The sequence below is a fragment of the Globicephala melas genome, chromosome 9, assembly GCF_963455315.2.
Source record: "Globicephala melas chromosome 9, mGloMel1.2, whole genome shotgun sequence".
Taxonomy (NCBI): Eukaryota; Metazoa; Chordata; class Mammalia; order Artiodactyla; family Delphinidae; genus Globicephala; species Globicephala melas.
This window is the reverse complement of record NC_083322.1, coordinates 67,417,697-67,434,603: the sequence shown is the minus strand read 5'-3', so window position 1 is coordinate 67,434,603 and position 16,907 is coordinate 67,417,697. Positions and strand designations below refer to the sequence as shown.

Sequence of the window (16,907 nt, the reverse complement as noted above, 5' to 3'; positions counted from 1 at the left end):
AGTTCTCCCAGAGATCTCCATTTCAACGCTAAAACCCAGCTCCACTCAACGACCAGCAAGCTCCAGTGCTGGACACCCTATGCCAAACAACTAGCAAGGCAGGAAAACAACTGCATCCATTAGCAGAGAGGCTGCCTAAAATCATACTAAGGTCACAGACACCTCAAAACGCACCACAGAACATGGTCCTGCCCACCAGAAAGACAAGATCCAGCTTCCTCCAGCAGAACACAGGCACTAGTCCCCTCCACCAGGAAGCCTACACAAGCCACTGAACTAACCTTAACCACTGGGGGCAGACACCAAAAACAAAGGGAACTACAAACATGCAGCCTGCGAAAAGGAGACCCCAAACACAGTAAGTTAAGCAAAATGAGAAGACAGAGAAACGCACAGCAGATGAAGGACCAAGGTAAAAATCCACCAGACCAAACAAATGAAGAGGAAATAGGCAGTCTCCCTGAAAAAGAATTCAGAGTAAAGATAATAAAGATGATCCAAAATCTTGGAAATAGAATGGAGAAAATAAAAGAAACGTTTAACAAGGACCTAGAAGAACTAAAGAGCAAACAAACAATGATGGACAACACAATAAATGAAATCTAAAATTCTCTACAAGGAATCAATAGCAGAATAACTGAGGCAGAAGAAAGGAGAAGTGACCTGGAAGATAAAATAGTGGAAATAACTCCTGCAGACAGAATAAAGGAAAAAAAATGAAAAGAATTGAGGACAGTCTCAGAGACTTCTGGGACAACATTAAATGCAATATATTTGGATTATAGGGATCCCAGAAGAAGAGAAAAAGAAAGGGACTGAGAAAATATTTGAAGAGATTATAGTTGAAAGCTTCCCGAATATGGGAAAGGAAAGAGTCAATCAAGTCCAGGAAGTGCAGAGAGTCCCATACAGGTTAAGTCCAAGGAGAAACATGCTAAGACACATCTTAATCAAACTATCAAAAATTAAATACAAAGACAAAACATTAAAAGCAGCAAGGGAAAAACAACAAATAACATACAGGGGAATCCCCATAAGGTTAACAGCTGACCGTTCAGCAGCAACTCTGCAAGCCAGAAGGGAGTGGCAGGACATACGTAAAGTGATGAAAGGGAAAAACCTACAACCAAGATTACCCAGCAAGGATCTCATTCAGATTTGTTGGAGAAATTAAAACCTTTATGGACAAGCAAAAGCTAAGAGAATTCAGCATCACCAGACCAGCTTTACAACAAATGCTAAACGAACTTCTCTAGGCAGGAAACACAAGAGAAGGAAAAGGCCTACAAAAACATACCCAAAACAATTAAGAAAATGGTAATAGGAACATACATATTGAGAATTACCTAAAATGTAAATGGATTAAATGCTCCAACCAAAAGACATAGACTGGCTGAATGGATACAAAAAGATGACCCATCTATATGCTGCCTACAAGAGACCCACTTCAGACCTAGGGACACATACAGACTGAAAGTGAGGGGATAGAAAAAGATATTCTATGCAAATGGCAATCAAAAGAAAGCTGGAGTAGCAATTCTCATTTCAGAAAAAAATAGATTTTAAAATAAAGACTGTTACAAGAGACAAAGAAGGACACTGCATAATGATCAACGGATCAATCCAAGAAGAAGATATAACAATTGTGAATATTTATGCACCCAACATAGAAGCACCTCAATACATAAGGTAAATGCTAACAGCCATAAAAGGGGAAATCAACAGTAACAAAATCATAGTAGGGGACTTTCCCCACTTTCACCAATGGACAGATCATCCAATATTAAAATAAGGAAACACAAGCTTTAAATGATACATTAAACAAGATGGACTTAATTGATATTTTTAGGACATTCCATCCAAAAACAACAGAATACACCTTCTTCTCAAGTGCTCATGAAACATTCTCCGGGATAGACCATATCTTGGGTCACAAATCTAGCCTTGGTAAATTTAAGAAAATTGAAATTGTATCAAGTACCTTTTCCGACCACAACGCTATGAGAGTAGATACCAATTACAGGAAAAAATCTGTAAAAAATACAAACACATGGAAGCTAAACAATACACTACTAAATAACCAAGGGAGCACTGAAGAAATCAAAGAGGAAATCAAAAAGTCCCTGGAAAAAAATGACAATGAACACACACGACCCAAAACCTATGGGATACAGCAAAAGCAGTTCTAAGAGGGAAGCAATACAATCCTACCTCAAGAAACAAGAAACATCTCAAATAAACAACCTAACCTTACACCAGTTGGAGAAAGAAGAACAAATAAAACCCCAAAGTTAGCAAAAGGAAAGAAAACATAAAGATCAGTTCAGAAATAACTGAAAAAGAAATGAAGGAAACAATAGCGAAGATCAATAAAACTAAAAGCTGGTTCTTTGAGAAGATAAACAAAACTGATAAACCATTAGCCAGACTCATCAAGAAAAAAAGGGACAAGACTCAAATCAATAGAATTAGAAATGAAAAAGGAGAAGTAACAACTGACACTGCAGAAAATCAGAGGATCATGAGAGATTACCAGAAGCAACTATATGCCAATAAAATGGACAACCTGGAAGAAATGGACAAATTCTTAGAAAAGCACAACCTTCCGAGAATGAACAAGGAAGAAGGAGAAAATGTAAACAGACCAATCACAGGCACTGAAATTGAGACTGTGATTAAAAATCTTCCAACAAACAAAAAGCCCAGGACAAGATGGCTTCACAGGAGAATTCTATCAAACATTTAGAGAATAGCTAACACCTATCCTTCTCAAACGCTTCCAAAATATAGCAGAGGGAGGAACACTCCCAAACTCATTCTATGAGGCCACCATCACCCTGATACCAAAACCAGACGAAGATGTCACAAAGGAAGAAAACTACAGGCCAATATCACTGATGAAGATAGATGCAAAAATGCTCAACAAAATACTAGCAAACAGAATCCAACAGCACATTAAGGGATCATACACCATGATGAAGTGGGATTTATCCCAGGAATGCAAGGATTCTTCAATATATGCAAATCAATCAATGTGATAAACCATATTAAGAAATTGAAAGAGAAAAACCATATGATCATCTTAATAGATGCTGACAAAGCTTTCGACAAAATTCAGCACCCATTTATGATAAAAACCCTCCAGAAAGTAGGCATAGAGGAACTTACCTCAACCTAATTAAGGCCATATATGACAAACCCACAGCCAACATCGTTCTCAATGGTGAAAAACTGAAACCATTTCCTCTAAGATCAGGAACAAGACAAGGTTGCCCACTCTCACCATGTTATTCAACATAGTTTTAGCCACAGCAATCAAAGAAGAAAAAGAAATAAAAGGAATCCAACAGAAAAGAAGTAAATCTGTCACTGTTTGCAGATGACATGATACTATATGTAGAGAACCCTAAAGATGCTACCAGAAAACTACTAGAGCTAATCAATGAATTTAGTAAAGTAGCAGGGTACAAAATTAATGCACAGAAATCTCTAACATTCCTATACACTAATGATGAAAAATGTGAAACAGAAATTAACAAAACACACCCATTTACGGTTGCAAAAAAGAGTAAAATACGTAGGTATAAACCTACCTAAGGAGACAAAAGACCTGTATGCAGAAAACTATAAGACACTGATGAAAGAAATTAAAGATGATAAAAACAGCTGGAGAGATATACTACATTCTTGGATTGGAAGAATCAACATTGTGAAAATGACTATACTACCCAAAGCAATCTACAGATTCAATGCAATTCCTATCAAACTGCCAATGGCATTTTTCACAGAACTAGCCCAAGAAATTTCTCAATTTGAATGGAAATCCAACAGACCCTGAATAGCCAAAGCAATCTTGAGAAAGAAAAACGGAGCTGGAGGAATCAGGCTCCTGGACTTCAGACTATACTACAAAGCTACAGTAATCAAGACAGTATGGTCCTGGCACAAAAACAGAAATATAGATAAATGGAACAGGATAGAAAGCCCAGAGATAAACCCACGCACCTGTGGTCAACTAATCTATGACAAAGGAGGCAAGGATATACACTGGAGAAAAGACGGCTTCTTCAATAAGTGGTGCTGGGAAAACTGGACAGCTACATTTAAAAGAACGCAATCAGAACACTCCCTTACACCATACACAAAAATAAACTAAAAATGGATTAAAGACCTAAATGTAAGGTGAGACACTATAAAGCTCTTAGAGGAAAACATAGACAGAACACTCTATGACATCAATCACAGCAAGATCCTTTTTGACCCACCTCCTAGAAAAATGGAAGTAAAACCAAAAATAAACAAATGGGACCTAATGAAACTTAAAAGCTTTTGCACAGCCAAGGAGACCATAAACGGGATGAAAAGATAACCCTCAGAATGGGAGAAAATATTTGCAAATGAAGCAACTGACAAAGGATTAATCTCCAAAATTTACAAGCAGCTCATGCAGCTCACTATCAAAAAAACAAACAACCCAATCCAAAAATGGGCAGAAGACCTAAATAGACATTTCTCCAAAGAAGACATACAGATGGCCAGCAGGCACATGAAAAGATGCTTAACATCGCTAATTATTAGAGAAATGCAATCAAAACTAGAATGAGGTATCATCTCACACCAGTGAGAATGGCCATCGTTAAAAAGTCTACAAATAAGAAATGCTGTAGAGGATGTGGAGAAAAGGGAACCCTCCTGCACTGTTGGTGGGAATGTAAATTTGTGCAGCCACTATAGAGAACAGTATGGAGGTTCTTTAAAAATCTGAAAATAGAATTACCATATGATCCAGCAGTCCCACGCTCAGGCATATATCTGGAGTAAACTCTAATTTGAAAAGATACATTCACCCCAGTGTTCACAGAAGTACTATTTACAATAGCCAAGACGTGGAAGCAACCTAAATGTCCATTGACAGGTTGATAAAGGAGATGTGATACATATATATACAATGCAATGTTACTCTGCCATGAAAAAGAGTGAAATAATACCATTTGCAGCAACATGGATGGACCTAAAGATTATCATATTAAGTAAAGTAAGCCAGACAAAGACAAATATCATATGATATCACTTATATGTGGAATCTAAAAAGATGACACAAATGAACTTATTTATGAAACAGAAATAGACTCACAGACATAGAAAACAAACTTATGGTTCCCAAAGGGGATAGCAGGGGAGGGGTGAGAGATAAATTAGGCATTTGGGATTAACATATATACACTACTCTATGTAAAATAGATAACCAACAAGGACCAACTGTATAGCACAGGGAACTATACTCAATACCTTGTAATAACCTATAATGGAAAAGAATCTGAAAAAGCATAGATATATATGTATATATGTATGTATAACTGAATCACTTTGCTGTACATTGAAACTAATACAACATTGTAAATTAACGTTAAAAAAAAGGATTAGATGCCTGATTTCCTCCATTTTTAATAAGGCCTCTAAAAACACAGACTTAATGGAGAGGAGCAGCAGAATGACACATCAGTTCCCACTGACATTTTATTATGGATTAATGGCTCAGATTAGCCACCTGCCAATTGGTGAACTTTTGGGAAAGGGGCGGAGAAAATGTGGAGCGCATCTGTACAGGCCAAAGTTCAGGCATCAGAGTGGAGGGCCCTGGGAAGTCAAGGAAATAGCCTGAAGACAAGGGCCACTAATGATGTGTTACACAGAGAGGACTTGACACCAAGAGTGAACTTCCTCTGTTTCATATTTTGAATCCAGCTGTTAAAATCATGGGACTTGCCCAGACCTAGAATAAAATAAGTGTTCATTGAGTTTGTACATATCTGGAAGCATCATATCTACAGATTAGGGAAGAATATTGCAAAGAAAAAGTGCTGTGGTTGCCATGTAGTCTTACACTGGCCTAATTAGTAATTCCCCTGCCTTCATTGTACAAATAGTTGATTGAGAAATATGTTAATGAGCAATTATCTCAAATGACACTTTTAATCTGATCAGCTATGGAGAACTAAAATGAACAACCTAATACAAAAATCAAGAGGAAGATTGGACAAGGGAAAATTTAAAATGAAATGACTATAATAATCAAGTGATCATATTGAGTTCATGTTAAGTAGTTTTCCAGCTTAAAATTATATATGAAATGTATGTTTAGATCTATTATAAGTATATACACACATTCAAAAATATAAAAGCAAATCTGTGTTTTCCTGTTTAACTATTTTCTAATAAAACTGGGTGTCTGTTTCAGGGTCATGCATATTTTGAGAAAGACATATTCATTGCGTTGAATTTCTGTGATCTTGTGCCAATCTGGATTTCATTATATATAAAAAAATCCACTTTATGCTTAAAATATTGATTGTGAAAAGGTCTTAGAAACCTAGTAGTTAGTGGCAAAAAAGTACAGTGATTACTAAAAAAGAGAAAATGAATTCACTATTGATGTTCATATTCACTGAACTAACTTGCCAGGATGTGTAGTTTGATTTTCTGGGGGACATTAAGTAAACAAAAACATCATACAAGCTCTGATATTTAGTAGTTTTGTGACTGCTTGGTAAACCACATAAATTATGAGTTCCCGTTGCCTCACCAGTAAACTGGATACCAATTCTCCAAGTTTGCTGTGAGAATAAAACATTATAATCTAGTAAAGGCATCTAAGACAATGCCCAGCCTAAGCAAGGGTTTCACTGTGCATTAATCTTACATGTGAATCTGACCCCTTCACTTCATTAGCTTTTCTCCTCCATTTGGAGGGATAATAAATAGGGGCCTGAAAAAATAGAAAACCAAAAATAGAGAAACAAAATAAAACTACAAACTGTGCAACATTGCACTTTTTGGTAAGAAGGTAAAAGCATTTTAGGTAATACGATAAGATCTTTGTGTTTTCATTAGGGATGGATCCTTAAGGAAATAGGACTGGATTTATAGCTTCAAAAGTGGAAGGATTTAGTTGGGAAGTGGTGAATTAACAACAAAGGCAAGTACTGAATTATAACCTTTCTCACACTCTTGTTAGATCAGAGGTTCTTAATATTTCAGAGATCCTAGATGAAAGTATGGATAGTCTAGTGGGTGGAGAGTAGGGAAGAGGAGAATTGTGACATACAAAATTTTACACACAGTTGTAGAGGTTTCATTCTCCCTAGACTTCAACCAATGAAATAATCCATGTGACCCTAGACACTAGATTGAAAACCAATAAAAATTTCTGCTGCCAAATGTTTTTCAGATACCAGTGCCTTGCACAGCACAAAGTATCAATTAGTTGCTCAGTTAATATTATGGATCCAAATTAAACTATTCACCCCGATATCATAGATTTATCATCTCTGTCCCACTTGAAAGCTGTCTTCTCAGCTATCCCTCTGCCAACATTAACCCATATGCATATACAAATGTAATTCACTGCACAATCTACTAACTTTCACAAATATCCCTTATCTTGATATTACTTTGCTTGGCACCGCGTGAGAAATCCCATGAGGTCATTTTAGTTGAAGTACAGTCAAAAGAAACAAAATCAAAACCAGCCTTTAAGTATATTGCATTTGATTTCTGAGGCAACTCCAGAATGTTAATATTATTCTTGACTCCTGCTTCAAAATGACTTTTGATTTTATTTTTGGTATTTCTTTTTTATATTGTGGATGTTATAGGCTGAAAGTAACACATGGATTTGAATAAAACTATCAGATTAGCTAATGTAAAGGATAATGGTTCTCTAGAAAGAACAAGAAGGTTCCTATGAAACTGAACAACCTACCCATCTAATCTAAATATCCGGGTTTAAGAGGGTTTTGTTGTTGTTGTTATTTTCATATCCAGGCTTTAATAGCAAATTCATGGCAGTTGAGGGTATTTTCTGTGAATGAATGACTGGCCTCAGTTAATGGCCTTGGCTTCACTTTAGTCCATCACCCCAGAAAGTTCCCCACGCCTTCATCTTATTGCTTGACTGTGTCTCTTGGTACATTTTAATGGATCTTTCAGTAATTGTGATCATTCTGGGGAGAGGCAAGTGGTCATATTTTAATCATTGGAAGAGGTTTGCACAGTAAAAAAAAAGTATGGAGAAACGCTTTCACAGCTTTCCCCATATCCCCAGCTGTTTGGACATTTTTCATCATCACTCTAATAGCACGTAAAATGGAGATCATAAAAGAAATCCTATAGCTTAATTTTAGTGTATAGGTAAAGGGTAAGGGTTGACTTTGGAAAGCTCTGAGGTGTAAGGACTATGACCGGTGCCTAGATTTTACCTCAAGAAGAGCAGAAGGTGTGTGTGTGTTTAGGTCTTATGGCATTTAGATGACACACAATGAAAATTTCTGCAACCGGTTAATTCTTCCTGAGGATGGCTGTATTATCATTCTTGCTAGGATCATAAGAAGTCAACACTTTTACTTGGTTAAATTTTGGTGATTTATTGGGAATGTGTGGTGTTACTTGAAAGCAAAGGGGTAAACTCAATGAATTCTTATGACTGTTTATTATGATTTAGTATGACTTCAATTTTAAAGAGAATTTTGCAGTTACAGTTTTACACCTGGGAAGATCAAAAGATTAAGTAGTTAAGTCAGCAGTGTTTAGAATTTAATTCATGTTGGGTTAAGTTCATAATATGGTAGATCACATTGCCTCAGGGATAAATGATTCCTTAATACTGTTTTTATTTCTCCTTTTCCGAAGGCTTCTTAAACTATATAAATAATGAGATTGTTTAGTAGAATACAAACAACATGCAATGTATCCAAAAGCCGGAAGACAGTTCTGTTTCATTCACTGCCTAATTTATATAGCCCCATCCCTAGAAATGACCCAGATTTGTGAGGATATTTTATTTTATAAGCCACAGAAACAAAACTTTTTACTCCTACTCTTCACATAACATGCTTTAAGCTGGGTTGGCTAAATTCTATCAGTGAACAACTGCTAGATTCAATTTGAATAATTTAATTGCTTAAAATATGTATATTCATTTTCCCCTAGAAAGGTATTTCTAACTCAGTTGAACAGAAGTATTGAATCAATTTTAATTGTTCTTCCTCTCTGTATTTTATTTCTTCAGGTTTTTTTTTCCATCTGCTTTGCTTTCTGGGGAGTAAGAAGCATGAAACAACTTGTCTCAGACCCTGGGAAATGACTAAACGTTTGTACACAACTCTCTTGTTTTAATCATTTGTCCACAACAATAATATATTACTACTGCCTATGGAAGTATAATTTTATATAATGATTATATGAACTATTTCTCTAATGTGAGGTAAATACATTTATCTACTCTTGCTTCCTTTCCACATTTATTATTCTCTATTAAAATTAAAGTCAGCTGCAGTTACTTTATTGCTAGGGTTGAAAGAAGATGATTTCAAATAGAATGATGTTACATCCACTGGTAACATCTAAGCCAATGAGTATGAGAATAAGGGATAACTTCAAAACAGTAAAAGGAATTAAGATTTTACTAGCATTGTTTAGACAACTTTTCATTTGCTGTCTGCTAAAATTGTGCTTGGATACATATTTGTTGTCATAAAAATGTATTACATGAGTTGTCTGCCTAAGGCTAGGTTTACCTTTGAAAGCCATATAACCTAAGGAGTAACATTACAGAAAATGACATCACTGAAATGAAAATCACCAGAATTCGTCAGAATTCATTTATTCCGTAGATTAATTTGTGATACATATGTCTAATACGTTTGGTCAGTTTGTTTTGGCAAATTGAGGAGTGTGCAGTATTTCTGTGCTATTTTAAATTGTCACAATCATGTTAAAAGACTCTCTAAATAAAATTGCCCAAGCATTGTGTGTGTATTATTCATTGGGATTGTAAAAATCTGCCAAGTATTTCATTAGGAGGGAACTGACAGAGATAAGCAGGAAATGGTTCAAAGGGGGAAGGTCTGAAAACAGTTGGAATATTTTTCTTTCCTTCTTCCAGTATTTCTTAGATTTAAATTTACAATTTAAGTAACCAAAGTTATAAGCACTAAAACAGTTAATACTGTCCTTCACTGAGCTTTGCCTATATTCATTGCTGGTTTAAAGAGGCTGATCAGTTGGTTGACTTTTTTTTTTTTCGGTACTCGGGCCTCCCACCGCCGTGGCCTCTCCCGTTGCGGAGCACAGGCTCCGGACGCGCAGGCTCAGCGGCCATGGCTCCCGGGCCCAGCTGCCCCGCAGCATGTGGGATCCTCCCGGACCGGGGCACGAACTCGCGCCCCCTGCATCAGCAGGTGAACCCCCAACCACTGTGCCACCTGGGAAGCCCGGTTGACTTATTTTTAATATGTTTTCTAACCTTTGAACAGAGAGTTGTGGAACTAGTAAGAAGAATCAAACTGCAGGTGTCTGGACTCATGATGCAAAACTGAAGCACATTTATTTTGAAAACTGGAAAAGCAGAGGAAGATTAAATTTTGCATGATGGAAAAAATTAACAAATTATATTTCAAGCGTCAGAAGTAGGGAATTGGCTTTGCTTCATTCATCTTTTTTTACTTCTCAATTTAACACAGAGCTAGAGCAAATACTTGAACCCATAACAGATATTAGTCCTATTCTTCTCCCTTACCAACAGTTCTTGCTGGGCTTGGCATATTTAGAATCGTATTAAAGCAGGGGAACCTCTGTTGGCTTGAAATTGCTAATTTTATAGCATAAAAACTCTGAATACCCATATTCTACATCCTAAAACCCTTCAGTCTATAGGTTACAGCCTTCAAGAACAGCAAAGAAAAGAGAGCTTCCACAAATCTGTAAGTAGATTTTTAATGTGTTATGACAGTTCATTGGTTTCGCCATGAGTCATGTATAAACATGTATATATGCTTGAATATATATGAATTTATAGGAGTGGTCTAGGAATGAGCTTAATAATGGAAATAAAGAATTCAAAATTGATAAAAGATACTTTTATGCTGAAGTTTAGTTTTCTTTTAGTCAACTCAAATTAATCTATTTTCTTTTCTCCTAGTTACTCTCACTATGATTATAAATTATTATTATTATTTTTTTAGAAATGCAGACATTTTCAAGCTAGGAATTTTCAGGCCTTTGAAAGTAGAAGTGATTCCCAGATAGGTAATATTCCCAAGGCCTGTGTGTGTTAATCAGGGCACTTTTTTCTTCACCTTCAACCTTGTTAGTTTTCCAGTCAAGTTTTCTCTTGTCGAGCACTAATACATGACGACAGATCAGATAACTATTATTAATGTTGTAAATTAATCTTGAGTCATGCCATGTAATTTATGCTTACTCTTGACTGGAAACACTTTACCTCTCTCTCTCTCTCATTCTCTCAAGAGAAAAGCACTAAAAATAGGGTTCATCGATTACTCAGCACTTGTACTGGAGAGGTGTCAACTGACTTTGAAATGATTATGAATATTCTCAGGTTTGATAATCTACCATAAGGAAGGCTAGAGAGAGGGAAGACATATTTGTTTATTGAGTAATACTCGATTAGCATTCTTTCCTTTACTCTCTAAAATCCTGGGAATTAAGTGCTGTTGATACCATTTTACAGAAGAGAATTCTGAGGCTGAGAGAGTTTAAAAAACGTGCTCAGACCTATCATGCTTAATCGATTGTCAGAAGAAAATTCAAAACCTCTGAGTTCTGACATTGAAGGCCATGTTTCTCCTTTACATGATATCAGATACCCAAGGCAGAACTTTAGAATACAGCCTCAGGAGTTTAAGTTCAGAGAACTTCCTATTCAATTTGATGCTCCAAGGTACAAAACAAAGTTCAGAGAAAAAGTAGTTTGGTTACAGGATGGATTAGTTGACTAGGTGCACGAGTACAGAACATAAGATCTTTCTGAAAGTGATAAGGCCCAGGTTATTTTATAGGATTGCCATATGTCTAAAAGAAGTCCATTCCTGTACTTGATTTGATTTGATAAAATGGGCCATTACTCTAGCTCTATTTGTTGTGTCATTTACTTCCCCTTCATCTTGTTCTTTCTAATTATTTTGGTTAAACTTAATCTAATCATCTCATGGCCATGATATTCAGCAATATGTGGATCTGTCCTTGAGTATCTGAAGTTCAGTGGATCACCAAAGTACATGAATCTTTGTTATAGTTAACATTACCTGCTTGCATTAATGTTTATCAGAGGTTCTCACGTTTCACTTTACTGGTCATATATGATTCAGTTATTCAGTGTACGTTCTGCAATAGAACCATAGAGTGGAATGCTTTAAGGTATGGTGTACATTATGATGAACATACTGTGATTTATTAGGGAGAGCAACGGTAGTTAGAAAGTGAGTTCCCTTTTTTATGCCCTCTCCTCTATATTTTTACATTTGTAGCTTCCAGAATCCCAAGGAAAGATAGAGAACACGGAGGTAGTCTGGCTTTCAGAATCTTAAACATTTCTCATGTCACTATCGTCAGCAGAACTAAGGAATGTGTCAGGCCCCATCTTAAGCCTACCTCAAGGAAAGTAGATTTAACAATGTTCTGTTACTGGGGTATTTTTTCGGAACTTGCTCCAGTCTGCTGCCTTTTCTTCTCAATAGCATAACAGATAACTTCTCCCTCACCAAAAACTCAATTGGAAAAAGTCATTAGCAAAAAAAGCAAATAAGCAAGCACTGATGGTTTTCTCTTGTGGGTTGTGTCTGCTTTTTAGAATTCTGCAAGTGTCATACCTCTTTAGTCAGATTTTCAACCATTCCAGACTCACCAGTATCTATCAGTCCCTAGGTGTGTTCTCCTTTAGTTTTAACATCAATAAATCCAAAATCCTAACTTGCATAGATTTACGTTGCAGAACACAGGAAGAAGTAGCCTTTGTCTTTATGTACCAGGATTATCCGTGGATCTTTTTAAAAATGAAAACTTGCTGGTAGGAACATTGGAATTCTGATTTCGTAAGATTCAAGTGGTACCAGAGAGTCTATATTGTTCAGGGTTCTACTAATGATAAGTTACAGAGGCTATAAGCAATCTAGAGTGAAAGAAAACTTCTCTAGACCCTCTCCTTGAGATTCAGAAATACGCAGGAGAGATGTACCATGTAAGGGAATATTGTTTCTATAGCTAATTAAAAGAATGGGGTGATAATGATTAAATAAGCATGGATATTTAGATATGCCATCCAAGGAAAAGTATACTTTACTATGAGATTATTTTGCATATCCTCACAAACCTGAAAAAAACCTGAAAGTTTAAAGCTTAGGTAAGTGTCAGTGAGATGGGGAGAGGACAGAAGTCTAGCAGGCAAAGGAAACATGATCCCTACTGGGCACATACCCTGAGAAAACCATGATTCAAAAAGAGTCATGTACCACAATGTTCATTGCAGCACTGTTTACAATAGCCAGGACATGGAAGCAACCTAAGTGACCATCAACAGATGAATGGATAAAGAAGATGTGGCACATATATACAATGGAATATTACTCAGCCATAAAAAGAAATGAAATTGAGTTATTTGTAGTGAGGTGGATGGACCTAGATTCTGTCATACAGAGTGAAGTAAGTCAGAAAAACAAATACCATATGCTAACACATATATATAGATTCTAAAAAACAAAAAATAGTTCTGATGAGCCTAGGGGCAGGACAGGAATAAAGACGCAGACATAGAGAATGGACTTGAGGACACGAGGAGGGGGAAGGGTAAGCTGGGACGAAGTGAGAGAGTGGCGTGGACATATATACACTACCAAATGTAAAATAGATAGGCAGTGAGAAGCAGCGGCATAGCACAGGGAGATCAGCTCGGTGCTTTGTGACCACCTAGAAGGGTGGGATAGGGAGGGTGGGAGGGAGACACAAGAGGGAGGGGATATGGGGATATATGTATACATATAGCTGATTCACTTTGTTATACAGCAGACACTAACACAACACTGTAAAGGAATTATACTCCAGTAAAGATGTTAAATAAATAAATAAATAACTTTAAAAAAAAAGGAAGTGTGATCAAAAAATATTGGTGTCATAGCCGTGTTTATATTTGCCCCTGATGTTTCATTTTTTTGTGGGTTTTATTTGTTTTTGTTTTTGTTTTTTTTGCGGTACGCGGGCTTCTCACTGTTGTGGCCTCTCCCGCTGAGGAGCACAGGCTCCGGACGCACAGGCTCAGTGGCCATGGCTCACGGGCCCAGCCGCTCCGTGGCATGTGGGATCTTCCCGGACCGGGGCACGAACCCGTGTCCCCTGCATCGGCAGGAGGACTCTCAACCACTGCGCCACCAGGGACGCCCTCATTTTTAATGAAATATTATTAATAGCAGAATTAAAATGTACTGGATTAAGTTTGATAGACATGGATTTTGTACTTTTGGCTTTTGCCAGGGCTTCTTGTGATAAAGTGAAAGGTGGATGTGCAGTGAAGAGAGTTCTCACTTTAATACAAAGTTAAGTATGAAAGATGTCCATATGTAATAGTTTCTGTTCCTCCTGCTCTGCCCTATTCAGACAAAATGCAACTAACATCTCCTTTCAGGAATAGTACACAGCATGCATTTTACTTTGCTGGTAATACGCTGTGTGCTAAGACAGTCAGTGTCTAAGGATGGCTAATTCCTTCTAGGCAGGAGATGTGGGGAGACTGTCTAACAACGGCATCTGGCAGCCACGTGGCACACTAAGAAGCCTTACCTTGTCCTATACAATACTCTGCAGGAACAAAACCATCAGGCTGCTAATTTGCATCAGTAAGTCAAAAAATTGATAAATAAATGCATGTTTAATGATAAATTAAGTACGGAATTTTTTCCAGAAAATTCATGCTAAATATGTAACTTGCATAAAATGTTTATCAATCTGTACACTTTCATGTACCTGCAGTGTCTTCCTCCAGATGTTGGCATTATGGGTTGAATTGTGTCCACCCAAAATTCAAATGTTCAAGTCTTAACCCCACACCCTGCCGAAAACCTAAGATGTGACCTTATTTGGAAATAGTGTAGTTAATAGATGTAATTAGGTTGAGATGAGGTTATACTGGAGTAGCATGGACCCTTACCCAATACGACTGGTGTTCTTACAAAATGTGGAAATTTGGGCAAACATACACTCAGGGAGAATGCCATGGAAACGTGAAGGCAAAAATCAGGGTGATGTGTCTCCCAGTCAAGAACAACCAAGGTTGCCTGCAAACTATCAGAAGCTAGGAGAGAGTCATGGAACATATATTCCCTCACAACTCTAAGAAGGAACCAAACCCAGTGACACATTAGTTTTGGACTTCTAGCCTCCAGAGCTGTGAGACCACAAATTTCTGTTGTTTCAGCCCCGCAGTTTGCGGTACATTGCTGTGGAAGCCCTAGCAAACTGATATTGTTTGTGTGATTTGATCTCTAACCTCAACAGGTCTTTAATCAAATGCCTTCTTAATGAAGTTTTCTCTCACTAAAATCACACACACACACACACACACACACACACACACACACACACACATCCCCAAAGAATTCTTCTATTTATTTTTCTCCTTATTACTTGCATGCTTTAGTTTTACTTATCTTTCTTGTTTATTTTATTTAAATCAACAGAGAATACTTAGTACTCTCCGCTAAGTGTCTGTGAGAGCAGGGATTTCTTATAGTTTTATAGTCCTGTTTCCCCAGCTACTCAAATAATGACTGACACACAGGAGGTGCTCAATAAGTATGTGTCATGAGTGAATTAATGAACTCCCTAGTTATTTAAGACCATATATTAACCCAAGGTAAAACCAATATCTTTCAATCTCAGTTTTGGCTGAATCCCAAGATAATAGTTACCAGCTAATCCTAAATTCCAAAGTGAGATTATAGAAAACCATGAAAGACCTCCACTGTCTTAAATTCATGCTAAGACTCTTAACTCCTCACACAAAAGAAGATTTGTGAGTTTAGGAAATGAGGATAGGAGAGAGAATTTCTGGAGAGAGCTTGATGGAATGAAGATTCCACCTGTCCCTCGCTTGACATGGGAAAAGTTGGCAGTGCTTCCTTCCCCTTCCCTCAAACTTTGTAAGCGAAGCTTCAGAGAAGCCAATTAAGAGCTAGCTATTCATCCTCTGAAGCTTGTGGCATGCTTCGGTGGACTTCTGTCTGACCCATCTCTGGCCAAGTGGCCAGTGGCTGCATTTGGGAAGTAACCACACTCATGGCACTGGGTCTCGTTTGCAAGTTTTCCCATGAACTAGAAGGCCACAGTGAGTGTGAGAGCTGGCATAGGACAGCTGGGGGGACAGGACGCCGGTTAAGAAATGCTGGAGGTGTACAGCCCAATGGTGACATGAGGTTGGAGCCAGGAGTAGCAGTTGGGAAGGCATCACCCTTGTCAGGAATTGACCTGAGAGATCCTAGCGGATAGTTAGTCTTATTTTCCCCCAAGGGTGTGGGGAAATAGCAGGAAATCAGTGGTGGCCAGGAAAGCTCTTTCCTGACCCTTAGGTTTCAACCATGCCTAAGCTCTGAGCTTCAGCAAAGAAGACATGATAAAGTAAAGAGAAACCAAGATCAAAACCCCAATACCCTTCCTACAGGACACACACACACACACACACACACACACACACACACACACACACACACACACAGACACACACACACACAGACACACACACACACACGTTCACTACATACTTCTCACCTGCAGCAGGCCAAATCAGGAGGGAGGGGTCACAGGAGAGGAAGAACCTCTAATAAAGTTCAGAGTTGGTTTTCAAACAGAGACATTGGCATATTAATTTTTGAACTGAGAATATTTTTAGGACTAAAGTGACTAAAGGAAATAGATTCAAAGAGAACTCGGCCCGTTTATGGATGCTGCTCAAGATGTCATTCAAGGGCAGAGAAATGGCTTGGGCTTTACAGAGAGAATGGAGGGGGAGTGGAGAAAATTAAAGCCACTGTTTTCTTTTGTGTTCTGTGAGTCCTGCGTTTTCA

The 16,907-nt window shown here is 37.6% G+C and overlaps 1 protein-coding gene across 1 annotated transcript in view; it reads left to right on the top strand.

The window, feature by feature from the left end:
- The window catches only part of AGMO (alkylglycerol monooxygenase), a 328,631-nt gene extending 318,823 nt beyond the window's left edge, over nucleotides 1–9,808 (top strand). Inside the window, exon 13 of the mRNA XM_030857150.2 lies at nucleotides 9,068–9,808. Within this exon, the coding sequence (XP_030713010.1) occupies nucleotides 9,068–9,142 (75 nt within the window). The 3' untranslated portion in view covers nucleotides 9,143–9,808. The remainder of the gene's footprint in view (nucleotides 1–9,067) is intronic.
- Nucleotides 9,809–16,907: the final 7,099 nt, after the last annotated feature.